This window comes from Saimiri boliviensis, chromosome 17 (genome assembly GCF_048565385.1).
Source record: "Saimiri boliviensis isolate mSaiBol1 chromosome 17, mSaiBol1.pri, whole genome shotgun sequence".
Classification (NCBI taxonomy): domain Eukaryota; kingdom Metazoa; phylum Chordata; class Mammalia; order Primates; family Cebidae; genus Saimiri; species Saimiri boliviensis.
In genome coordinates, this window is record NC_133465.1 from 50,055,561 (window position 1) to 50,081,719 (window position 26,159).

Genomic DNA, 26,159 nt, shown 5'->3' on the forward strand with positions numbered 1-26,159 from the left:
AGTTTGCTGCCTTTTATGAGGGTATCACGAAGTTCTAAGAGGTATTTTTTTTAAGGTTAATCTTTAACTAGTTTAGTTTGCAGTTGGTTAGTGTATATTTTGTGTAGTTGTGTTCATTAGTTTGCTTCTGTATTTTTTAAAAAACATTATTGAAAGCTTAGCTTTTTCTGTTTCTCATCACTTAGTATCTTTGTATGGAACTTGAGTAATTTATTCATTGATATGAAATGTTGGTATTATGTGACTCAGAAGATCTTGGGTTTTAACATTTCTCGCATGAGTTAAACTATAATGTACTGATGAAATTTAATTGAAATATCCTTGACTAGAAACACTGATGTTTTAAATGTTAGTGTTTTTCTTAGTTTTAGAAATCCTGGTATTTAAAAAAAAAAATGTAATCATACCACATAAATTTTCTTTAGATGATGTGCAGAAGAAACTGATTGAGAATGCAGGAGTAACTGTAGGGAGAAACATTTTGATCACTGATAAGCCTTAAAACTACCCAGATGAATTACTTTGAGGGTAGTCAAATAAAATAGATCACCTCACCACAGTCACTGCATAGCAAGTGGTTAAGTTTAACATAAGATATGTTGGATGTTATGAAAAAAATACTGTACTGAATTTAGTCTCTCAGGAAAACAAATAAATTACTTTGTTGAAGACATTTGGTTTCGTTTTTCTAAATTTATATTAGTTCTTAACCTTAAGAGTCACTCATATCAGAAAGTCAAATGAATTTCATTTAAGACCTTATGCTAAATTTTAGTTTTCATTATTAACACACAAGTAATAATGTTGGTTTATAAATCAATGCCATTTAGATATCCATGGATCTAACCTGATCTCCTTAAAAGAATGAAATTTTTGCTCTATCTTTATGCTAATCTAGGTAAACCAGCATAAAAATTTTAGAGACACTTTTACATGATACTAGTCAGAAATGAAATACCAGTCCATTAATAAGAACCAAACACTTAACAAAATTCTTTGAAATATCACCCAATAGATAATAGGTTATCGGATGGTTCTTATGTACTTGTACTTCTGAATTACAACGTATGAAAACATTACAAAATTTTTACAAAACTTGCAGTGAAACATAAAACTGATGCTCCCACCATTTCTAATCCAAAAGAACTTGATGTACTCATTTTTTTAATGGAAAAAAGCAAAATTACCTTGAGTTATTATCAGTGTCCTTCTCACTTGAATAATCTGCTACTATAAAGTTTTAGAGGGTTGGGAATTTATGACTGAAATCCAAATCTGGCCTAAAACTCAATCTTCCCATAGAAGATATGGTTGTTTAAAATTTGCCCTTTGCAATACTGAACATTTTAGATGTAAAGGATTTATTAGCACCTGAGTCAAGTAGATAACTAAACTCAAAGCCTAATGAGCTGATCCTCTTTTTTCTGTTTAAGCATTAGTTTGAGAGTATACTTAACTGTGACGTACATAGTAGAGTCCCAGAAGAAAGAACTAACAAATTGAAACAAGTCCTTCAGGGGTCCGTGGATATAACCTGACTCCTTCAGAGACAAAGATCAAGGTGAGAACAAAACCCAAAATCCCAAAATAAGGATTACTAAATTAAAATAGGCTCTATCATACCCTATTGCTACCACCACATAAAGGACTAAGACACTAATAGTACTTCAAAGGACTTCAAAGCCATTTTCCTGATGTTCCCCCCAAAAATGCTAATCTTTCTGATCTAATTCCTATTTCACAGAAAGGAAAATTGAGAAAGAGAATGTATGGATTCCAGGAAGAGGTTCTACTAGTGGAATATACATTATAGGGCTAATCAAAGCATAAAATAAAAATCAACACATTCCTAAGTAACTACTCACACATATTTCATTTCCAAGGGTAGGTTAGAAGGAATGAAAATAAGTCAGAAGACAGCAATTTAAATAAGGTTTATTTTTTTTTAAAGGTGGTTATTTTCATTTTTTGCAATGCCACGGTTATAGGAGTATATGAAGAGGTAACACATCCCCTTTTCCTTAACCATGCTTTTTTTTTTTTTAACCTTCTGCACAAAGGTAAAAGTTTTTGTTAATCTCATAGTTAATGGTATAAAACAGAGGTCGGCAAACATTTCCTCCAATGGGCCAGGCCAGGTAGTAAATATTTTAGGTTTTGCAGACCACTTATTTTTTCTTTTATAACTCTTTAAAAATGTAAAAATCATTTTTAGTTTGCACCATACAAAAACAGACTGGGCCAAACTTGGCCTGTGGGCAGTAGTTTGCCAACCTCTGGTATGATATATCTACTTTGTCAGAGAAATTGATGTCCTTAGGCTTCTAGACAGTCTGCTGCCTGAAGTCAAGTAGGGAAGGGACTTATTTACAATTTAATGTGGTTTGTGACAAAAGTAGAAATGGAGAGCTTCTACTCAACTTTTGACTTTCCCAGTTTTTCCATTCACTCATTCATTCAATAAATGTGTTGAGTATCTAATATGTATACTCTTAAATATCCTGGTGTTACCAGAGATTTCCAGTGTTTCTTCCTTAAAAGGGGGATTTCTCCAGTTTCTCTAAACCAGGAATTAACATTTCTTAATACTCATGTCTTAGGGAAAAATCAGTATTAAAATCCCTACTAAGACTCAAGAGAGGATACATGATTATAAAAAATGAATCTAGCCAACAATGATATCCTTGTACCCAATGGTGACACATTCTTAAAATATCACAGCCTAGATGAGGAAAAATATGTAACTATCTCTATTTTAAAAGATACCTCTTTTCCTCCCATAGGCTGAAACTTCAAAAAAAAAAAAAAAAAAAAAAGGTCTAGAACATCCCCCAAATCATTTCTTCCCATTTTCCTAGCTTTACTGCCATGTTAACATAAAATCTGGATCCAGATAGGGCTCTTCATTAGCTCTCTATTTCAGCCATAAAACAATACTACATTTACAGCTGAATACTGCCTCCAAAGCAATGTGCATGCCCACATTTCATCTCAGGGAGGGATTGATGATGTTTCTGCTCCTGGATGAAAACTGTTACCTTTCTGAATCCTCCTGCTATTTATCCAAAGTGAGGGAAGCCTTTTTAAAGTGGCCAAAAGGAGCACAGGACTTAAGTATTAAAATATAAAGGTGGCCCCTATTCCAGATCTTTGGTACAGTCATCAACTATAATCTGATTTCCCACACCACCAAAACATAGCAAATTTTGTACTTAGAAGTGATTGTGATTTTCCTTTTGACCATGTAAACAATAAGGGAAATGCCTTGGGAAACTACTTTGCAATGCACTCTCAATTCTCTTAAATATACAGCCAGTTCTCCCTTTGATCAAGTTCATGGGGGGAAAGAACAGAGTAAGCCAAGGTTATCGCTTTCGCTCCCCTCTCTGTGTCCTTTTCTTTTCTTTTTCCTTGCGCTCCTGCTTGGCTAGTTTATCTCTCTCCCTCTGCAGTTTGTCCTGTTCCTTCTTCCTTTGGGACTCATCCCGAAGCGAGTCTCGCTCCAGTTTTCGGGCATTAAGGACATCTTCCACATTGGTGTTTCGGAACAGAACTACAGGTGAGTTAAGGGATTACAGGTCACACAGATCACAACTACTGCTGTCTTTCCTCATTCTAGCTATCCTCTCTCCACCTGCTGAGTCCTGAATGGTCTCTACCTATTTCTAATCTTTAAAAAAATGTGCTTATGTTTATCCTTGATCTAACAGAGAAATCCTTAAAGCTATATTATAAATGTTTTAAAATGTCCTTGGGAATAAAACTCTCATTCAGATTTCTCTAAACCTGAATTTTAAAATATTTTATCAAAAAAAGTAAAAAATATTTCACTGAAATGAAATTTCATTCTAGAATAAGTACTTGTATCATTCGATGGCAGAATATTAGATAATCTAGGCTAGTTTTGGTGAACAGAGTAGTAATGTAACTGGCCAAATGTTTGTGTACTTGGCACTGTTAAATGCCTGAAAAGTGTTAAATAAGATGTTTAACCTTATTAAACTTTATCAATTTGCTTTTGTTCCTAGACTACCAAAGCTTAAGTGAAACCATGTTCTAATAACCATAAACACTGAATTTATGATATAGAAAATGAGAGGCCGGGTGCCATGGCTCACACCTATAATCCCAGCACTTTGGGAGGCTGAGTCGGGCAGATCGCAAGGTCAAGATGTGGAGACCATCCTGGCCAACATGGTCAAACCCTGTCTCTACTAAAAATATAAAGATTAGCTGGGTGTGGTGGCATGCACCTGTAGACCCAGCTACTCGGGAAGTTGAGGCAGTAGAATCGCTTGAACCCAGGAGGCGGAGGTTGTAGTAAGCTGAGATCGCGCCACTGCACTCCAACCTGGGCGACAAGAGCAAGACTCCGTCTCAAAAAAATAAATACATAAAATGAAAATGAGCTTAACAGCAGTTAGAAAATACCTAACCAAGCCAGGCGCAGTAGCTCACACCTGTAATCCTAACACTGTGAGAGGCTGAGGTGGGTGGATCGCCATGAGGTCAGAAGTTCAATAGCCTGGCCAACATGGTGAAATCTGTCTCTACTAAAAATACAAAAATTAGCCGGGCGTGGTGGCACACACCTGTAATATCGGCTACTTGGGAGGCTGAGGCAGGAGAATCGCTTAAATCCAGGAAACAGAAGTTGCAGTGAGCCAAGATCGTACCATTGCACTCCAGCCTGTCCAGCCTGGGCTGCAGAATGAGACTCTGTCTCCAAAAAAAAAAAAAAAAAAAAGAAAAGAAAAGAAAATACCTAACCAAAAACTTTACCCCTTATTTCTTATAACTTTAGAAACAAAACCTGTTAACACCAGATAAGGTCTTCTCCTGAGTTAGCAGGACTACATTCAGATATGTATCACAAAGCCTGGCTAATTTTAATTTTTTTTTTTTTAATAGTAGAGTCAGGGTCTCGCTATGCTGCCAGGCTGGTCTTGAACTCCTTGCCTCAAGTGATCCTCCCACCCCAGCCTCCCAAAGTGCTGGAATTATAGGTGTGAGTCCTTGTGCCCAGCCATCAGCACACATGTTTCAATATGTCCACATTTTTAGCTTAAAGTGTTTGGTGTTTGTGTTCTCCCTCTGACAAATTATAAAATTTTTGAGGAGAAAGATAAAATTTCAACATTATTTTATTTATTATTTTTTGAGACAAGGTCTCACTCCCATCACCCAGGCCAGAGTGTAGTGGCAAGATCTTGACTCACTGCAGGCCAGACTTCCTGGGCTCAGGTGATTTTCCCACCTGTGCCTCCCAAGTATCAGGGACTATGACTGCAGGCATGTGCCACCACACCTGGCTAATGTTTTGTACTTTTTAAGTAGAGACAGGGTTTCACCATGTTGCCCAGGCTGGTCTCAAACTCCACCTGTCTTGGCCTCCCAAAGTGCCAGGACTACAGGTGTAAGCCACTGTGCCTGGCCTCAATATTATTTTAATTTTCTCCATAATTGAGTTGCTGGGCAACTCAGAGATACACACAGGGAGTATAGATTTTTATTTTCCCTTAGAAATCTTTCCTTCAAGCCAATCCCTTTACAGTATTTGTTAACTTGTTTTCTTTGAGGAAAGCTCTTGCTAAATTGACTATATAGGGCTGTCCTAGGAATGGGGTTCCCAATGTTGGCATGACATGAGTTCCTGAAGGTAAAGGGGAGCCACCAGCAATGACAGCAAAATAAAAACTGATCTCAAGAAGACTCTATGGAGAAACACATGGGGAGGGACCCAGAAGGATACATTTGTCAGAACCAATGTTCATTGTGGTAGCTCCTGAATCATCCTTCTCATCTGCTTCAGTGAGTGATGTTAAGGAAAGTCAGATGGAAAACAAAACTTGGCACATCCCAACCTACATTAGAAAACATTCAGTAGACTGGTAAGTAGGAAAAGCACATTTAATGAAGGGAGCACATTGTCAGGGATATGATGATAAACCCAGGAGATTCATCTTATATTTTCTTGGAGGCTGAAAAGAAACTCAAGTTGGTCTCAGTGGATTGCCACATTACCTGGAAGCCAGATGACCTCTAAAACAGTGGTTCTCAAAGTGTGGTTCACAAAAACCCCAGGAATATATTAGAAAATACACATTCTTAGCACCTATGCCTAACCTACTAAATCAGAAATCCTGTCGGTAAAGCCCAGCAATTTGTGCTTTAACAAGTCGTCACGAGAACCATTGCTTTAAAAGTTCTTTTCTAGCCCAAGATGAGAAATTTTGTCACCAGAACCATAGCTTTGCCAACCCTGGCAAGAAATGTCATAAGAAAAAATTAGAAGAGAAACTGGCTTGAAAAAGTCCAAGAATTCTTTCCTGAACTAGTGATTAGACAGCTGACATTTCTGGTATGATGTCCACTGTATAATATGCCACATACTTCATTCAGGTAGACTCAGTAAGCAAAGCATTTCCTAAATAAATATGAAATTCACAGGGAGCTAAACCTGCCCCTACTGGCAACACTTTCTTTTTGCACAGTTCCCACTCAAATTCCAGATTTATTCTGGTATTGCTTTGGGGGTTCAGCCTTACTTTTAACTACATGATCACATAAGAAAGAAAATATTCTAACTGCTCTAAATTGAGAAAATTTTTCACCCCAAAATACCCAGGTTCTAGTTGTGGTTTTGCCACTAATCCTCTGAATGCCTCTGATCACCCATTCATCTGTTGGTGTCTCAGTTTCCTTAATGACTGGGAAAGAAAGATGAGTTATACTTATGATACTACACTGTATAGAAAAGTATTATACAAATATAAAGAATCACAGCTATATTGTATTTTCTGAAAGCATAATATAAACGGACTATTAAGACATTATTTGTTTTATGCCAAAGCTCTCAAGAATATACTGCTTATGTGTTGAAAAACATAAGTCCACTAGCAACTAACCAATATTGCTCCTCATATCCACAAAGGGCCATAGATCACTGCCATTTTAGAGGGGAAAATTAAGCTACAGAGGGGGAATGGCAACTTGCTAAAGGTCACTGTAAACCCACAAATATGTCTGGCTTGAGCTTGAGGGAATGGTGCTGAGACTCCAGAAAGGATATTCCTCTTCATCTGTCACATCAGCATACTGGGCCAGGAGGGCAGCTTTTCTCTGCTTCTCCTCTTCTGACACCATCCTTGGCTTTACCACAATTTGTGCCTGCTTCTCAATTAGGGTGGCGATGGCCTGTACTTCATCTGGGAGGTGGTGGAAAGAAGGAAGAACAAGGTTGTATACGAGAGAACAAGCTCACTGAACCACCAGTCCACCCAGGCAGCACTTGTACTAAAGACATTGGCATCTGCTGCCTCCTTAGAGCCTGCAGTTCAAAGGACATGGCTCAAGGGACATTGAGAAAGGAAAGGAAAGGCTATGCAGGCCAAGCTTTGTATCCATCTTCAATCAGAGCAGCCCTGATTTTACTTGTTTTATATTCTAAAGTTCTGCTGCCTTTAAAAAAAAAAAAAAAAAAAAGTTTGGAAAGCACTGCATTAGAACCACAGAAAACTAAGCCCCCAAATAGGCAACTTTCTCCCCATGACATCCCAAAAACCTAACCAGGAATCTAAAATCAACTTCAGCCGGTCCTATTCATGTTTCTGATTATACCAGGTGGAATTTTTTTTTTTTGAGACAAGTCTCACTCTGTCACCCAGGCTGGAGTGCAGTGGCGCAATCTCCGCTCAGTGCAACCTCCACCTCCTGGGTTCAAGCGATTCTCCTGCCTCAGCCTCCTGAGTAGCTGAGACTATAGGCACATGGCACTACACCCAGCTAATTTTTTTGTATTTTTAGTAGAGACAGGGTTTCACCGTGTTAGCCAGGATGGTCTCAATCTCTTGACCTCGTGATCTGCCCGTCTCAGCCTCCCAAAGTACTGGGATTACAGGTGTGAGCCACTGCACCTGGCCAGAATTCTTAGATTAAGAATATTTTGCCTAATTTCAAGAAGGAGATGTTAAGAAAAAAAGAAAAAGTAGTAAAGTAGTAGTTCTCACGCTTGGCTGCACATTAGAATCACCTACAGGAACTTTTAAAAAATATAAATACCTGGGCCCCAACCCAAGTACATTAAGTGATTCTAATACATAGCCAAAACTGAGAACCAACAGTGTACACAGTTTAGAATCTTTCCAAATTTGGCTTTTATGATTTGAGTTTTCTGCAGCTAATTTACCATCTTAGTGGTGAATATATTAGCCCATGTCTCTTCCATTTTAAAGGGTAAAGTGTTTAGCTGAATAAAGCCAAATACCAACCATAATTTGTGTTATGAAATGACAACATGAGGTAGGGCACAGTAGTTAAAGCCTATAATCCCAGCACTTTGGGAGGCTGAGCTGGGCGGATCACATGAGGTTAGGAGCTCGAGACCAGCCTGGTCAACATGGTGAAAGCCTGACTGTACTAAAAAACACAAAAATTAGCCAGGTATGTGGCATGTGCCTGTAGTCCCAGCTACTCAGGAGGCTGAGGCACTAGAATCACTTGAACCTGGGAGGCAGCAGTTACAGTGAGTGGAGATTTTGCCACTGCACTCCAGCCTGGGTGACACACTGAGACTCTGTCCCCAATAAAATAAAAATAAAAAAAGACAACATGAAAAAAGTAGGAAGTGGTAAAAATATAGTTGACCCCATGCCTGCAATGCAAAATCTACAAGAAGCAGTGGCAAGAAGAAGAAAAAAAGTAAAGAACCATAATGAAGATAACTTTGGTCACTTGAAATGGAAAAATGCAAAAAGAGAAAAGGAAGTCAATGTTCAGTAAAGAGTTAACGCAGGCTGCTGGGTGTTTGCCAGTGTGCACTATCTGAGGGAAAATGAGCATCCAAGGGGAAAATGAAAAGACCTTTCCCTAACAGCTATACAGTCAAGGCTGCCAGAAAAGGCTCTGGAGGTTAAACATAGAAACTCTGACTCTACCTTCTTTTTTCACTTTGGTGACAACATTTTGAGTTTCTGACCATCGTTCCACAATCTCCTTGCAGATATTAAGGAGGGAATCTTCTTCCTAGTTGAAAAAGCAGACCAATTAATTTCCTGAGGGAGCCCTCAAAAACAATAGCAACCTCAAAGAAGCCTATGCAGAAGGCATAGCTCTCCTTGCTGTGAAATTATGGAAGGGTCTGGGAGCCACAATAGAGTATGTTTCTCTTCTGAAGCTCTGGGCACAGAATTAATCCTGTTTATGTGTCCCAGAAGCCACACCTTCTACATCAAGAATAGCCACTCCATCCTGACAAGCTCCAAGGGAAGATTCATACAAGGCAGCCTTCCTCATTCTCTCTTAAAATATTTTATTTATTTTATTTTTAATTGACGATAACTGTATATATAATATATATGTAGGGTACCCTGTGATGTCTCCATATATGATCACATTTTTTTGATAATGAAAACATTTAAGGCCGGGTGCAGTGGCTCACGCCTGTAATGCCAGCACTTTGGGAGGCTGAGGCAGGCAGATCACCTGAAGTCAGGAGTTCAAGACCTGGTCAACATGGTAAAACACCTTCTCTACTAAAACCACAAAAGTTAGCTGGGTATGGTGGCACACACCTATAATCACAGCTACTCAGGAGGCTGAGGCACAAGAATAGCTTGAACCCAGGAAGCGGAGGTTGCAGTGAGCCGAGATTGCACCACTGCACTCCAGCTTGGGTAACAGGGTGAAACTCCATCTCAAAAAAAAAAAAAAGAAAAAAAAAAAAGAAAGAAAAGAAAACATTTCAAATGCACTCTTTTAGCAATTTTAAAGTACAAATACAATATTATTTATTATTATTACTTTTTAGAGACAAGGTCTCACTCTATTACCCAGGCTGGAGTGCAGTAGTACAATCACAGCTCACTGTAACCTCAAACTCCTGGGCTCAAGCAATCCTCCTGCTTCAGCCTCTCAAGTAGATACAACTGCAGGCATGTGCAACCACACCTGGCTGAGTGTTTGCTTGTTTTTTTTTTAAAAAAAGATGGGGTCTCCGGTGGCTCATGCCTGTAATCCTAGCACTTTGGGAGGCTGAGGTGGGTGGATCACCTGAGGTCAGGAGTTCAAGACCAGCTTGGCCATCATGGTGAAACCCCATCTTTAAAAATAAATAAATAAATAAATTTTTTTAATTAAAAAAAAAAAAAAAAGATAGGGTCTCACTATCTTACCCAGGCTGGTCTCCAACTCCTGACCTCAAGCAATCCTCTCATCTTGGCCCCACAAAGGGTTGGGATTACAAGCCTGAACCACCACACCCAGCTGATTATTTATTACTTATTATAGTCACCATTCTATGCAACAGATCACTAAAGTATGTTCTCTAACTGCAATTTTTTTTTTTTTTTTGAGACGGAGTTTCGCTCTTGTTGCCCAGGCTGGAGTGCAATTGCGCGATCTCGGCTCGCCGCAACCTCCACCTCCTGGGTTCAGGCAATTCTCCTGCCTCAGCCTGCTGAGTAGCTGGGATTATAGGCACGTGCCACCATGCCCAGCTAATTTTTTTGTATTTTTAGTAGAGACGGGGTTTCACCATGTTGACCAGGATGGTCTCGATCTCTTGACCTCATGATCCACCCACCTCGGCCTCCCAAAGTGCTGGGATTACAGGCTTGAGCCACTGCGCCCGGCCTTCTAACTGCAATTTTTTACCTTTTGATCAACAATCTTCCCTTTTCCCATCTAACTCCCCCAATTCTTTTGGACCAAAAACCTGTTGCCTAAGTCAAAACTCCTCGTGAAATATTCTTTTGCTGATATATACGATTCAGAACATTCCCTAAGGTTATCAATTTTCATGCTAGTTCATATCTATTAGTTTGCTGACACGTAATAAAGAGGAGATACAGCTGGGCCTGATGGCTCATGCCTGTAATCCCAGCACTTTGGGAGGCTGAGGCAGGTGGATCATGAGGTCAGGAGTTCAAGACCAGCCTGGCCAATATGGTGAAACCCTGTCTCTACTAAAAATACAAAAGTTAGCTGGGCATGGTGGCAGCTGTCTGTAATCCCAGCTACTCGGGAGGCTGAGGTAGAAGAATAGCTTGAACCTAGGAGGCAGAAGTTGCAGTGAGCTGAGATTGTGCCACTGCACTCCAGCCTGGGTGACAGAGCAAGACTCTGTCTTATGAAAAATAATAATAATAATATAAAAATAAATAAAGAGGAGATACATGAATAAATAGTCTCTTGTTCAACCAACCCAATGTCCATTTTACAGAAGCATACATATTCTGCATGCCAACCAATCTCCCTCTCCAGCATGGTATAACAAAAATCTTGTCTTTGGTGTTAGAGATACTTAAGTTCAAATCCCAGATCTGTGAAGAAGTTTCTTAATTTTCTGATCTTTTTTTTTTTTGAGACAGAGTTTCGCTCTTGTTACCCAGGCTGGAGTGCAATGGCGCGATCTCGGCTCACCGCAACCTCCGCCTCCCGGGTTCAGGCAATTCTCCTGACTCAGCCTCCTGAGTAGCTGGGATTACAAGGACACACCACCATGCCCAGCTAATTTTTTCTGTGTTTTTAGTAGAGACGGGGTTTCACCATGTTGACCAGGATGGTCTCGATCTCTTGACCTCGTGATCCACCCACCTCGGCCTCCCAAAGTGCTGGGATTACAGGCTTGAGCCACCGCACCCGGCCAATTTTCTGATCTTTACATCCTCTCAGGACTTTAGTGTAGATAAATGAAAATGTGTATAAGTGCCTACCCTACTTGTCAAAGAACAAGCATTTAGTAAACATGAGCACTTCCCTCCATCTTCATTATGGCTGCACTCCCCACTTTCATATTCTACCCCTCAGGGTAAGCTGTAAGAATTCACATTTATAAAGTGTTTACCATGTGCCAGGCCCTGTTCTAAAAGCTTTACATGAGAACTCTCAATTCTTAAAATAATGCCATATTTTACTCTCAATTTACAGAAGAGGAAACCAAAGCACAGAGGTTAATTACCTTGCCCAAGGTCTTACAAATAATAATGGATTAAACACAATTTGAACACCAGCAGTTTGGCTTACAGCCCATGTTCCTAACCATTATATATGCCATCTCCCAAAGAAAAGTGGAGCGTCAGAACACAGACTTATTACGTATATCCTTATTTTGTGCCCAAAAAAAGATTACTTCCTCTACCCTGCATCCTTTTAGCATATATGCTACACACAGAACTTCCTGTTTCAATAATTCATGGACCCCACCCCCTACATCCACAGCAAAAAAAGTGAAGGGAGAGAAAAAGAAAAAAGGATGAGAAAGTGGTACAGCTCTTTTAAAATCCCCCACCAAAAGAAAATGAATGGCAGGAAAAGGAGCAGAAGAGGCAAAAGAAAAAGGGTACTCTTAGAGGACAAAGTGGTTTATTTCCTCAGTCTCCTCATCCAAATCAAAGTAGTTCAATCATCCATTCTTTCATTTATCCAGAAGGAGCGTGCTACGTTCAAGGCACTAAGAGGAAAGCTTATCCTACTTAAAACTAAAACCTTCACTCTACTTTACTCCTGATCCTCTTGCAATGCTCCTTTTTCCCTAGCACTTATCACTTTGTAACATACTATGTAATGTACTGGTAATGCTTTTCCATGCTAGAATGTAACCCCATGAGGGCAGGAATTTCTATCTGTTTTGTTCCTTGAAGTGCCCCAAGTACTTAGGGCAGTGCCTGGCATACAGTAATCCATCAACCAAAATTTGATAGGCTGGGTGCAGTGGTTCAAGCCTGTAATCCCAGCAATTTGGGAGGCCAAGGCAGGCAGATCACGAGGTCGGGAAATCAAGACCATCCTGGCTAACACGATGAAACCCCATCTCTACTAAAAACATAAAAAATTAACCGGGCATAGTGGTGGGTGCCTGTAGTCACTTGAACCAGGGAAGCAGAGGTTGCAGTGGACCAAGATCACACCACTGCACTCCAGCCTGGGCAACAGAGCAAGACTCTGTCTTTAAAAAATAAATAAATAAATAAATAAATAAATAAATAAATAAATAAATCCATCAGCCAATGTGAGTACTATTGAAAGGAACAGAAGGATGACAGAAAGCTTTTGTTTACTGTTATTTGCTCCTACTATATGCCACTGTTCTTGAATTTTACCTCAGATTATTGCTAACAAACTTCTTAATTCCTCATATTAAATCCTAGCCAAAGCCAGGCACAGATGCTCACATCTGTAATCCCAGCACTTTGGGAGGCCAAGCGAAAGGATCTCTTGAGCCCAGCAGTATAAGACCAGCCTGGGCAACATGGCAAAACCTGTCTCTACCAAAAAATTTTTTTAGCCAGGCATGGCTGGGTGTGGTGACTCACACCTATAGTCTCAGCACTTTGGGAGCCTGAGGTGGGTGGATCAGTTGAGGTCAGGAGTTTGAGACCGGCCTGGCCAACATGGCGAAACACTGTCTCTACTAAAAATACAAAAATTAGCCAGGCATGGTGATCCATGCCTGAAATCCCAGCTACCTGGAAGGCTGAGAGACAAGAATCATTTGAACCTGGGAGGTGGAGGTTACAGTGAGCAGAGATCTTGACACTGCACTCCAGCCTCGGTGACGAAGTGGGACTCTGTCTCAAAAAATAAAACATAAAACATAAAAAAAAAGTTAGCCAGGCATGGTAAGTGATGGCAGGTGCCTGCATTCCTAGCTACTTGAGAGGCTAAGGTGCGGAGGATTGCTTGAGTCCATTTATTCAAGGCTACAGTGAGCTATGATCACATTGCAGTAACATAGTGAGACTCTTAAAAAAAAAAAAAAAAAAAGGCAAACTAATGTCTGCCTTTATCAACAGGAACATAGCTCCAAATAATGATGGACTGATCAAGAAGCTGGTACCAAGAAGTATCAAAGTTATTTTAACAGCTTCATGCAGTTTTTAGAAACTTGCCAGCCGGAAATAAAAACTAAGTTAAATTGCTTGCCTCCTACTCTTTCCCCCAATAATGTCATGTTGTGGTCCAAAAAAGAATTGATTCCACTGTCTTGTATTTCCAGTGAACTTCTGAGCTGCCTCACAAGCTGTGTTAAAGTTTTGCTATTTACAAGCCAATCTTGCCAGAACAGCCTCTGGAACTCAAATGGGTTACTGCCAGAAAGATCTGGGACAACTGCACTAGTGTTATGTTTCAACCATGTACCCAATCTATGAACTGCTTCCACCAAATGTAAGTGATTTTTTCCTAGCACTTGTTTCCGCCTTCACGAAACACTTTTGGACTTGGAATGTTTTCTGCTTTCTACCCTTTAAAAAAAAAAATGAGGTATGTATATGCATATTTATATCTATATACATTTATAGTACTTTTTTTTCTTTGAGACAGGGTCTCACTCTATCACCCAAGCTGGACTGCAGTGGCACATTTACAGCTTATTGTAGCCTCAACATCCTAGGCTCAAGTGATCCTCTCACTTTAGACTCCTGAGTAGCTGGGATTACAGATATGCACCACCACACCCAGCTTTTTTTTTTTTTTTTTTAGAGACAGGGTCTTGCTATGTTGACCAGTCTGATCTGGAACTCTTGGCCTCAAGCAATCCTCCTGCCTCAGCCTCTCAAAGTGGTGAGATTACAAGCATGAGCCACTGTGCCCTACCTTATAGTACATTTTGATCCTCTTTATTACTAGCCTCCCAAGATTTATTTTAAGAATAACAAAGATCCCATTTTCCTGTTCATTGTAATAAATGCCAGAGGATAAAGCCCTTGATGGACAGGTGGCTCTCACAGTAGAAGTCAGGTATCCAGGATCTCCTCTAAACCATGAATGTAGAGACAACTCTAGCTTCTACAGTATTTAGTGATGATTCAAGTAAATTTTATTTTGGAACCTGTATTTAAAAGGAAACAATTCATTAGACAGCCACAGACAGCACCTGTAACCAATTTAATCTGTAATAACCAGTCCAATAAGTATGTATGTTAGAGGTGTGGGAAGTGAAGATGAAGGCAGCAGAAATGATCAGGTTGAAAAAAGTAGACATCTGGGTGACTTACTTTGTAAACATAGCTTAAAGTACACATTTCTGAATTATTTAACTTGCTTCTAATGAGCTTTAACTTCCCACCACCAATGATTACTGTAAATAAATACTGTAATGGATCAAGCACGAAGTTTGCTTCAGTTCTGTCTGGGCATGAAAAAACCTCTACCACCAGCTTACTTTTTATGGACTCCTACATCCAAAGTAAGAATCAAAAGGGCACTTCCTGTAGGCTTTTGTCATGGTGTTGCAGAATATTCAGGAGACCGGAGAGACCAATGGGTGAAACAGGAGGATTTTATTATGGTGGCAATAGCCTGCTTTCTTTAAGGGTTATAGGTTTTGCAGTCAGGCTCTGTGCACGTGGTTAGGACTTTCCAAATTTGGGTGTTATAGCAATGGGGCGGCCCTGGGAACTGCCTTATAATAGGCACAGACCTCCCAAGAGCATTTTACTACCCCCAGTGAACACTGTAAATGGATGTAAATGAAATTGGTCGTTAGATATTTATGACAACACTCCCATTCTGACATTTCAGCGCCTTCGGAAGAACGCTCCTTAGCTCACCCACAAACATCGGAGAGGGCCTTGTCCCCAAGAATAGAGAAAGCCATTCCTCTCCAAGTACCTGCAACCTTCAGGCTTCCCACCTGGTTGGAGAGCAACCTCCTTCCCTCGCTGCCCAAATGTCAGAGGAGTATACCTCTCCCAGGTGAGACCACTGAGCCTCCGGGATACCAGGTAGGGGACAGAGAGTACAAAGGACTGACAGATCCTCAGATACTGACCAGAGGGTGAAGGAATGTGTCCAGGCTACTTACCAGGAAAGCAGAGAGGATCCCCTGCAGAGCGTCCAGCTTCTCTTCTTCCTCCTCCTCTTGCAGGACACCCAAGATGTAGGCTCCGTAAACGGCTCGGTCCACTCCCAGTGCCTCCAACCGTCCGTCCAGCCAGGAGCCAAAGCCGCCGCCTCCGCCATCGCCTTCGCCAGGGACTACTGCGGCCACTTCGCTGGGCGCCGCCATCTTGGGGTCAGGGTCCTGCCAGCCCCTGGGGCGCCTACCGCAGTGCCTGACGGGCCGCGCCGCAGGCCCACTGCGCATGCCTGAGGAGAGAGCCCCGCTGCTAAGTGTGGAGCTCTGAACCTGGGAGGCAGATACCTGGTGGCTTGAGAGTTTTGTGCTTTCTAGATGAAGCATATCTCACAAGATCCTTGGCATGTGAGAATTTTTTTTTTTAATTGCAAGAACAATGGTATTTAATTGTAAAATCTCCACTCCCTGAGGGTATGTTTTCAGGTCTGGGTGACTAATTAGACTGGGAAACGAGGGAGGGCAAGATGGCCCTGTGCGTCCCCTGCCCGCAGCCTCTGGTGGATGTGCTTCCCCTGCCCGCAGCCTCTGGTGGATTTGTGGGCCGCTGGCCTCAGTCTTGTTTTTCTTTCTGATGGTCCTTGTTATTTATGCATAAATATTTAACTACACATTTAAATGTCATACTGCATGGCTAGAATTAGTTATATTCTTTGACAATAGAAAAGTATTTTGTAGGAGGCCTGAGGTGGGCTGGGGTCACTCAGTGTTCTCTTAAGGCAGGGCCTCACTCTCTTCCCCCTCAGCAGCAGACTCTCTGGTTGGGGTCTTTTCTGTTGGGGCTTTGCTGTCCGCAGTGTCCCTGTTGAAGGTCTTGTCCTCATTGGAAGACTCCTTGTCATGCAGCTTTTGTGCCATGTTTTTCACACGTGTGGCACTGAGAGGTCTGTATCCCTAAGCCAGAGCGGCCATCTTAATGAGAAAAAGCCGCTTTGCGATGAGTAACTCCTGTGTGGCAGAAATTTGGAAATGCCCCTTGAGGATCCTTCTTCATCTTCCTTTGATGCCCTTCTATGAGAATAAATCTCAATGAGACAGAAAATTATTATTCACTATACAGTCACAGATATTGCCAAGATGAGTTTGTTGTTATAGCCATATCCTGCAACATCATAAGTGAGCTCACTTGACTTCTGCTCTTTCTGTACACTCTGGGCTTCTGTGCTCTCATTGATATAGTTCTCGGTTTTCCACTGGTCCGTATCCCATTCTGCTTTGGACACCTTTACTTTTTGCCCTTCACTGAGAAGCTTCATCAGGAGGCCTGTCCTGGAGATGAGCTTAGCACAGGCTAATTGCACACGGGTCTCAGAGCAGTCCACTTTCTTTTCTTTTTTTTTTTTTTTTTGAGACAGAGTTTCGCTCTTGTTACCCAGGCTGGAGTGCAATGGCACGATCTCGGCTCACCGCAACCTCCACCTCCTGGGTTCAGGCAATTCTCCTGCCTCAGCCTCCTGAGTAGCTGGGATTACAGGCACATGCCACCATACCCAGCTAATTTTTTGTATTTTTAGTAGATACGGGGTTTCACCATGTTGACCAGGATGGTCTCGATCTCTTGACCTCGTGATCCACCCGCCTCAGCCTCCCAAAGTGCTGGGATTACAGGCTTGAGCCACCACTTTCTTTTCTATTTTTATTTTTTATTATTTTTTTTTAATAAAGAGGAAGAAAGAGAAAGAGGAAGAGGGAGAGAGGATGGGGGTATTGCTTTATTGCCCGGGCTAGAATGCAATCTAAATATGGGTATGCCTATAATTGTCCTTAATAATGGAGACATGAAAGAAAATGAGGGAAGAGAATAACAAACAAGGAGCCAACCAACATTTCGTTTAAACTTCTAAGTTGATGTGATGTGGTACTGATAAGAGTGTATATTTTGTATATTTAAAGTGGAGAGTTCTATAAATGTTAATTACATTTACTTGTTCCAGATCTGAGTTCAAGTCCTGGATATCGTTGTTAATTTTCTGTCTCATTGATCTGTCTAATATTAATGTTGAAATCTCCCACTATTATTATGTGGGAGTCCAAGTCTCTTTATAAGTCTTGTATGTCTGCGTATTCCTGTATTGGGTGCGTATATATTTAGGATCTTTAGCTCTTCTTGTTGTTGCATTGATCCTTTTATCATTATATAATGTCCTTCTTTGCTTCTTTTGATCTTTGTTGCTTAATTGTAACTTCTGCTTTTTATTTATTTATTTTAGCTCTCTGTTTGGTTGGTAAATCCTTCTCCATCCCTTGTTTTAAGTCTTTGTGTATCCTTGAATGTGAGATGGATCTGGATGCAGCATACTAATGGGTTTTAGTTTTTTATTCAAATTGCCTGTCTTTGGATTGGGGGATTTAGTCAATATAGAATTAATAATAATATATGTGAGTTTAATACTGCCATTTAATATTAGCTGGCTATTTTGCCCATTAGTTGATGTAAATTCTTCATTATATTGATGCTCTTTTTGGTATTTTTTTAGAAAGGCTGATACTGTTTGTTCCTTTCTATGTGTAGTGGTTCTTTCAGAAGCTCTTGTAAAGCAGGCCTGGTGGTGATGAAATCTCTGAGTGCTTGTTTATTCAGAAAAACTTTATTTTTCCTTCACTTGTGAAGCTTAGTTTGGCTGGATGTGAAATTCTAGGTTGAAAGTTCTTTTCTTCAAGGATGTTGAATATTGGTCCCCACTCTCTTCTGGCTTGTAGGGTTTCTGCCAAGAGATCTGCTGTAAGTCTGATAGGCTTCCCTTTGTGGGTAACCTGACCTTTCTCTCTGGCTGCCCTTAGTATTTTCTCCTTCATTTCAACCCTGGTGAATCTGACGATTATGTGCCTTGGAGTTGCTCTTCTTGAGGAATATCTTTGTGGTGTTCTCTGTATTACCTGGAGTTGAATATTATCCTGCCTTACTAGGTTGGGAAATTTTTCCTGAATAATATCCTGAAGCATATTTTCCAGCTTGGATTCATTCTCTTCATCACATTCAGGTACACCTATCAAGCGTAGATTAGGTCTTTTCACATAGTCCCATATTTCTTGGAGACTTTGCTCATTCCTTTTTATCCTTTTTTCTCTAATCTTGTCTTCTTGTTTTATTTCATTGAGTTGGTCTTCCACCTCTGATATCCTTTCTTCTGCTTGATCAATTCGGCTGTTAAAACTTGTGCATACTTCACAAAGTTCTCGTATTGTGTTTTTCAGCTCCATCAATTCATTTATATTCCTCTCTAAATGGTGTATTCTTGTTAACATTTCATCAAATCTTTTTTCAAAGTTCTTAGTTTCTTTGGATTGAGTTAAAACAAGTTCTTTTAATTCACAGAAGTTTCTTATTATCCACATTTTGAAGCCTGCTTCTGTAATTGGAACACACTCGTTCTCCATCAAGCCTTGTTCCGTTGCTGAAGAGGAACTGTGATCCCCTGCTGAGGGAGAGGCATTCTGATCTTGGGTATTCTCAACCTTTTTTGGCTGTTTTCTTCCCTTCGTTGTAGATTTATCCATCTGTGGCCTTTGTATTTACCGTCTTTGTAATTGGGTTTCTGAGTGGACGTCCAACTTACTGATTCTCAGCGCCGAAATCTGAGCAACCCACTGCACCGACTAAATCAGCGGCGTTAAGATTGATGGTGCTTTTCTGACTCTGCACCAAGAACCAACGTTCCGAGGTGCCAGCAAAACCGCCTCGCCGTTCACAAGAGTCGCGCTGGCGACCCGTGGGCTCCTCCGCTGGAAATCTCCTGGTGCATGAGCAACAAGAATTCATGTGAAGGTGTGGCGTCCTCTCATTCTTTGTGCTTTCACTGGGAGCTACAATCCCTAGCTGCTAGTGATCAGCCATCTTGGATCTCTCTCTCAGAGCAGTCCACTTTCAAGCTCCGGAAAACATGACAAATGAGGATGAGGGGCTGAATTTCAATCTGATCACCTGGGGGCGAGAGCCATGGGTAATTGAAGTTTTTGGGCTTGGGGGACAGGTCAGTGCCCACGTTGTTGTATTCCCATTGTGTTTCATTGGTTTGTTTAACAGTTGGCTCTAAGTTGAATGCAGTCCCAGTGGAATCTGCCTCAGGAGGATTATTGTAGGTTGTGTTTTCAGAGATGATGCCTTCTGGCATAGCAGTGTTTCCCATAAAAATGTTTTCTTCAAAGGCATTTCCTGCAGTGGTGTTTTTAACATTAGTATTTTCTATAGAATGTTCTGAAGGAGCAAATGTTTCTGGAAAAGGACTCAAGTCTCCTAAATATGAAAAAGCCCCTTTTGAAGGAGAATTTATGAGGCTCTTTGCTGCAGAGAACGGAGGCCTCTTCGCATCAGTCTGTTAAGAGAACTTTTCTTTCTGAACTTTCGACTCTTTTTGGCTCTGGGTGTTCTGTGGACCACACGGGAGCGAGTTTTATGAAAGCGGTGGTATTTTTTTCTGGAATGTATGAATGGTTTAGCAGCCTTCATATTTTTAACTCTAGGCTTTGCATTTTCTAAAACCAAAATGGTGTAGGTTAAGTCTTTCGATCTGTTTCTGACCTCAGGTAGGGCGTTTGCAGGGGTGGAGGCGGAAGGCCCGCCCACGGAGAAGGGTTTCAGCAAAGAGAAGACCGCTGTCTTATGTTCTTGGATGAACGAAGGCTTGGTGTAGATAGTGTTTCCTACTAACTTCTCGGGCCTCTGCACCACGTGAGGCTGTTCCAGCTCCCTTGGGGCTGCACTCCTGGGCCCTTTTCCTTTGGCAGTGTTTTCCACAAATGCCTGGGCACTCTGTTCCCTCCTGATGCTCTGCTTTCCCTCCTCTTTGAAGTGCCTCTTCTGGATGCTCCTTGGGCCCTTGAGGACTCTGCTCTCTGCAGGCTTTCACCTGCACTTTGAATCTTTGCCAAGTTGTTTTCCTGTGGTTGGGCAGTTTCTAATTTTGTTTGAAAACCTTGAGCGGTTTATATTTGGGACCTAAGACGGGTGCAGTGGCGCATGCCTGTAGTCCCAGCTACTTGGGAAGCTGAGGTGGGAGGATCACTTGAGCCCAGGAGTTCTGGGCTGTAGTGCGCTATGCCGATCGGGTGTCCACACTAAGTTCGGCATCAATATGGTGACGTCCTGGGAGCGGGGGACCACCAGGTTGCCTAAGGAGGGGTGAACCGGCCCAGGTGGGAAACGGAGCAGGTCAAAACTCCCGTGCTGATCAGTAGTGGGATCACGCCTGTGAGTAGCTGTTGCACTCCTGCCTGGGCAACATAGCGAGACCCTGTCTCTAAAAAATAAAAAATAATAAAATAATTTTTAAAAATTGGGACCTAAAAGGCTGGCCTGTACAAGCATGGCAGTTTTTTCTTCCCTTTTAACCTCATTAATTTTTTTCTTGAATTTCTGCATCTAACACATTTTCCAGAAAATACAGCTTTCTCAATTTATTTTCATTTAAGTTGAGTTGTTGGATGCAGGTTGAAGAGAGGGGCTCTTTGTATTGTTTTTCAAAATACCCAGGGGCCTCTCACCATCTTGTGAATCTGAAAAAAGCAGTTTAATGAACGGTAACAACATTGATTCCACATCTTCTTAGTGCACTGATAACATCACTTTCATCATTGATGTTTAGCTGCTCACTCCCAAAGCCTGACAAGTTGAGCCCGTTGCTGTCTGAGGGCATCTCCAGCTCAATAGTCAGCTCAGTGCTCGTGTGCTTCTTCCGGGCTTGTAACACCTTCATGAACGCTCCTTCAGGATTCCCTATAGATGCTTCTTCAAGACAATGTGTGGTGTTTGTCAGACATGCACTGTTGCAATGCAACTTGACTGTCTTGCAGACAACCTCAATGCTATTTTTAAATTGGCAGAGGCAGCAGGCCATATGGCTAGGTAAGATCAGTTTTTTCAATTCAAGAGTCATCATGAGGATGTTCTTAACTGTTGTAAGTGAGACTTGTGTTGTTCCCATGTCTAGATATTTTAATGCTGACAATTTAAACAAATATGGATCTTCAGCAGTTGTTAGAGGATTGCGATTGAGAATTCTAATAAATCACCATCAGACTCCATAAAGCACTATTCCTTTAGGAAATATCCAGGTCTAACTTGTGTAAAAACTGCATTCTGTGCCAGGCCTGAAATGTTCCAAAGCTCAGTTCTGTGAGTAAATTGCAACCAAGATTTATAAACTGTAAAAATGGTAGTGGTTCAAATGTGTGTCTTTCAGTAGACTGTATTTTATTGCAGGATAAATCTAAATACTGGAGGGATAGCAGGCCTTCAAATGAATCCTTATGTAATTCAGTCAAATAATTTTCATTGAGAATTAGTTTCTCAGTACAACTGTACGATTTCCATATATTTCCATCAATATAAGAAATATAGTTTCCTTGGAAATTTCGATTCTATAGGCTTGTCAAGTGATGCTCGTTCTATTTCCAAGTGTCCTTACTCATATTGATCGAAGTGATTACCCGGGAAGTGTTGGTCCTCGTAGAAGCGGGAGAAGCGGTCCGCCATTTTGCCACCATCACTCCTTTCAGGACGACGGTCTCCAGTTCGCTCCTTCCCTCCTCCCCGGCATGTGAGTATTCTTAACAGACTCTACAGTCGGGAAAGTAGAGAGACATTCAGTAACTTGGCCAAAGTCATGTGGCATATAGGACTGAAGCTGAGCATAGATTCCAGCGCTTCTTCTACCCAACCGAGCTGCCTTCCCCACAAACCGAGGGATGCTGACTGCCGACTCCCACACAGCTGTGGAGCAGAAACCTCCTGACCGCCCGGAATACCCTCGTCGATACCATGTTCACCCCTAGAAGCCCTTCCCTGTCAAAATTCAGGTTGCAGAAAACCTTCCCTGATTCCCTGCAGTCTGTGTTAAGAACACCAGGGTGTGCTGCGGTGGCTTCTCTGCATTAACAGTGCTGTGCTCATCACTGCATGGGACACATGGTAGGCGCTCAGTAAATAAACAGGTAACCTCAAGTCATTTCTTCCACTAACTCATTGATTCAACACGTGCACGGGACTATTCTTTGAGGAAGCTACACTACTCTCTGCCAGGCACTGTGCCAAGAGCTTTCCATGAGTTATCTCTTGTAATCCTCCCTATAACCCTGTGAGGAGGTGCTTTTATTGTCCATATTTTAAAGATAAGGAGACAGGCTGGGTGTCGTGGCTCACGCCTGTAATCCCAACACTTTGGGAGGCCAAGGCAGGTGGATCACCCGAGGTCAGGAGTTCGAGATCAACCTGGCCAACATGGTGAAACCCATCTCTACTAAAAATACAAAAATTAACTGGGCATGGTGGCGAGCACCTATGATCCCAGCTACTCCAGAAGCTGAGGCAGGAGAATCGCTTGAATCCAGGAGGCAGAAGTTGCAGTGAGTGGAGATCATGCCATTGCTCTACAGCCTGGGCTACAGAGAAAAAGAAACAAAGAAGCTCTATATGCACTGACATGTATCAAAGTTTAAGATACATTGTTTAAAAAGTGCAGCTCAGCTGGGGCAGTGGCTCACACCTGTAATTCTCGTATTTTGGGAGGCCGAGGAGGGTGGATCACCTGAGGTCAGGAGTTTGAGACCAGCTTGGCCAACACGGTGAAACCCCATTTCTACTAAAAATACAAAAATTATCTGGGCATGGTGGCAGGGGCCTGTAATCTCAGCTACACAGGAGGGTGAGGTATGAGAATCAGTTGAACCCAGGAGGCGAAGGTTGTGGTAAGCCTAGATTGCACCACTGTACTCCAGCCTGGCTGACAGAGTAAGACTCTGTCTCAAAAAAAAAAAAAAAAAAAAGGTACAGCTCAACAATGTGGAATGTTTGCCACCGTCACTAGTTAAAAAGAAGGTGGGGTGGGGGGATACATGTACTTATGTATCCTTGCATGTGCATAGAATGTCTCTGGAAAGATAGACCAGGGATGTGTGAGGATGGTTGTCACTGAGGAGGAGAACTCAAGAAGACTAGTTTTGAGCTGTTTTACGTTGTATCTTTTTTTTTCTTTTCTTTTCTTTTTTTTTTTTGAGACGGAGTTTCGCTCTTGTTACCCAGGCTGGAGTGCAATGGCGCCATCTCGGCTCGCCGCAACCTCCGCCTCCTGGGTTCAGGCAATTCTCCTGCCTCCGCCTCCTGAGTAGCTGGGATTACAGGCACTCGCCACCATGTCCAGCTAATTTTTTGTATTTTTAGTAGAGACGGGGTTTCACAATGTTGACCAGGTTGGTCTCGATCTCTTGACCTCATGATCCACCCACCTCAGCCTCCCAAAGTGCTGGGATTACAGGCTTGAGCCACCGCGCCCGGCCTACTTTGTGTCTTTTTTTAAAAGAACTAAAGCATGTTTGAAGCCCTTTGTCCAGCCTCACTTTCTTCCCTCTCTCTTCTGCTGTAACCACTATTCCTGAATTTGGTGTTTCTCTTCCGCTTGAATGTTTTTAAATATAGTACACATTACTACATATGTAATACATGTTACAACATATGGATGTATCCATAGTATATCACATCATTGTAAATGTTGTACTTTTCATTCTGCAATGTGCTTTTTCATTCAAGGTTGTTTAAAATATTCACCCATGTTGGGCCAGGCACAGTTGCTCATGCCTGTAATCCCAGAACTTTGGGAGGCCGAGGCAAGTGGATCACCAGAGGTCAAGAGTTCAAGACTAGCCTCACCAACATGATGAAATTCCATCTCTGCTGAAAAATACAAACATTAACTGGGTGTGGTAGCATATGTCTGTAATCCTAGCTACTCAGGAGGCTGAGTCAGGAGAATAGCTTGAACCTGGGAGGCAGAGGTTGCAATGAGCCAAGATTGTGCCACCGCACTCCAGCCTGGGCCACAGAGCAAGACTTTGTCTCAAAAAAAAAAAAAAAGAAAAAAAAATATATATATATATATATATATATGTGTGTGTGTGTGTGTGTGGGTGGGTGTATGTATGTACCCATGTTGATACATGTAGCTCTTATCCATCTATTTAAACCACTGTGTAGTATTCCATTGCTTTAATATACTCCAGCTGATCGTTGATCATTCCTCTGTTGATGGACAGTTAGGTGAGTTCCTAGTTTTCCAGTCAGTGCATCAGTTCACATTCTTAGGTAGTCCCCTTGCCCACCCATGGGAAAGTTCCTCTAGACCAGTGAGCATCAAACAGTTTTGCCACATACACTTAGCAGTAAAAATATTTTCAACATGGGCCCCTAATGCACTAATATGTAACTATTTATGAATTATTTATATGAACTGCTATATCAAATTAGTATGTTCATAATAAAACATACAAAAAGAGAACTACAAAAAGGAGTGAACTGTTAAAAAATGAAGTAGGCTGGGCACAGTGGCTCACACCTGTAATCCCAGCACTTTGGGAGGCCCAGGCGGGTGGATCACCGAGGTCTGAGGTTCAAAACCAGCCTGGCCAACATGATGAAATCCTGTCTCTACTAAAAATACAAAAATTGGCCAAGCAAGATGGTGGGCATCTATAATCTCAGCTACTCAGGAGGCTGAAGGAGAATTGCTGGAACCCAAGAGGCAGAGGTTGCCGTGAATCAAGATCAAACCACTGCACTCCAGGCCTGGGCAACAGAGCAAGACTCTGTCTTTAAAAAAAAAAAAAAAAAGTAGATAATATAAATATTTATTATTTGTGGTATACCAAAAATCCTTAGTAAAAATAATGTAGCTGAAGGTTTTTCATTACTACCTCCACTTATTTTTCTTATTTTTAATTGTGGTAAACTATAAAATTTGACATCTTATTTTTTATTTTTATATTTTATATTTTTTTATTTTATTATTATTATTATTATTTTTTTTTTTTTGAGAAGGAGTTTCGCTCCTGTTACCCAGGCTGGAGTGCAATGGCACAATCTCGGCTCACCGCAACCTCCGCCTCCTTGGTTCAGGCAATTCTCCTGCCTTAGCCTCCTGAGCAGCTGGGATTACAGGCATGTGCCACCATGCCCAGCTAATTTTTTGTATTTTTAGTAGAGACGGGGTTTCACCATATTGACCAGGATGGTCTCAATCTCTTGACCTCGTGATCCACCCACTTCGGCCTCCCAAAGTGCTAGGATTACAGGCATGAGCCACCGCGCCTGGCTTATTTTTTTTTCGTAGAGACAGGATTTCACCATGTTGACCAGGCTGATCTCGAACTCCTGGCCTCAAGCAATCCATCCACCTAAAGTGCCGGGATTACAGGCATGAGCAACCGTGCCCAGCCCTCCCACCTCTTTTTTTAAAATTCTTGTCATTGATTTCTAACTTCATTATATTGTACTTATAGGATATGTCTGGATGGTGTTGATTTGATGGCACTGGTT

The 26,159-nt window shown here is 41.5% G+C and overlaps 1 protein-coding gene and 1 pseudogene across 1 annotated transcript; both read right to left on the minus strand.

The window, feature by feature from the left end:
* Nucleotides 1-2,753: 2,753 nt before the first annotated feature.
* Nucleotides 2,754-16,056, minus strand: CCDC43 (coiled-coil domain containing 43). The gene is made up of 5 exons (XM_074388760.1): nucleotides 15,806-16,056; nucleotides 8,937-9,024; nucleotides 7,073-7,208; nucleotides 5,753-5,820; nucleotides 2,754-3,553 (listed from the first exon to the last, which is right to left on the minus strand). Exons 1-5 carry the CDS (start codon nucleotides 16,007-16,009, stop codon nucleotides 3,366-3,368), a joined length of 684 nt encoding a protein of 227 aa, XP_074244861.1. The 5' UTR covers nucleotides 16,010-16,056; the 3' UTR covers nucleotides 2,754-3,365.
* Nucleotides 16,057-16,487: 431 nt separating this feature from the next.
* Nucleotides 16,488-24,516, minus strand: LOC101045775 (leucine-rich repeat-containing protein 37A2-like; annotated as a pseudogene).
* Nucleotides 24,517-26,159: the final 1,643 nt, after the last annotated feature.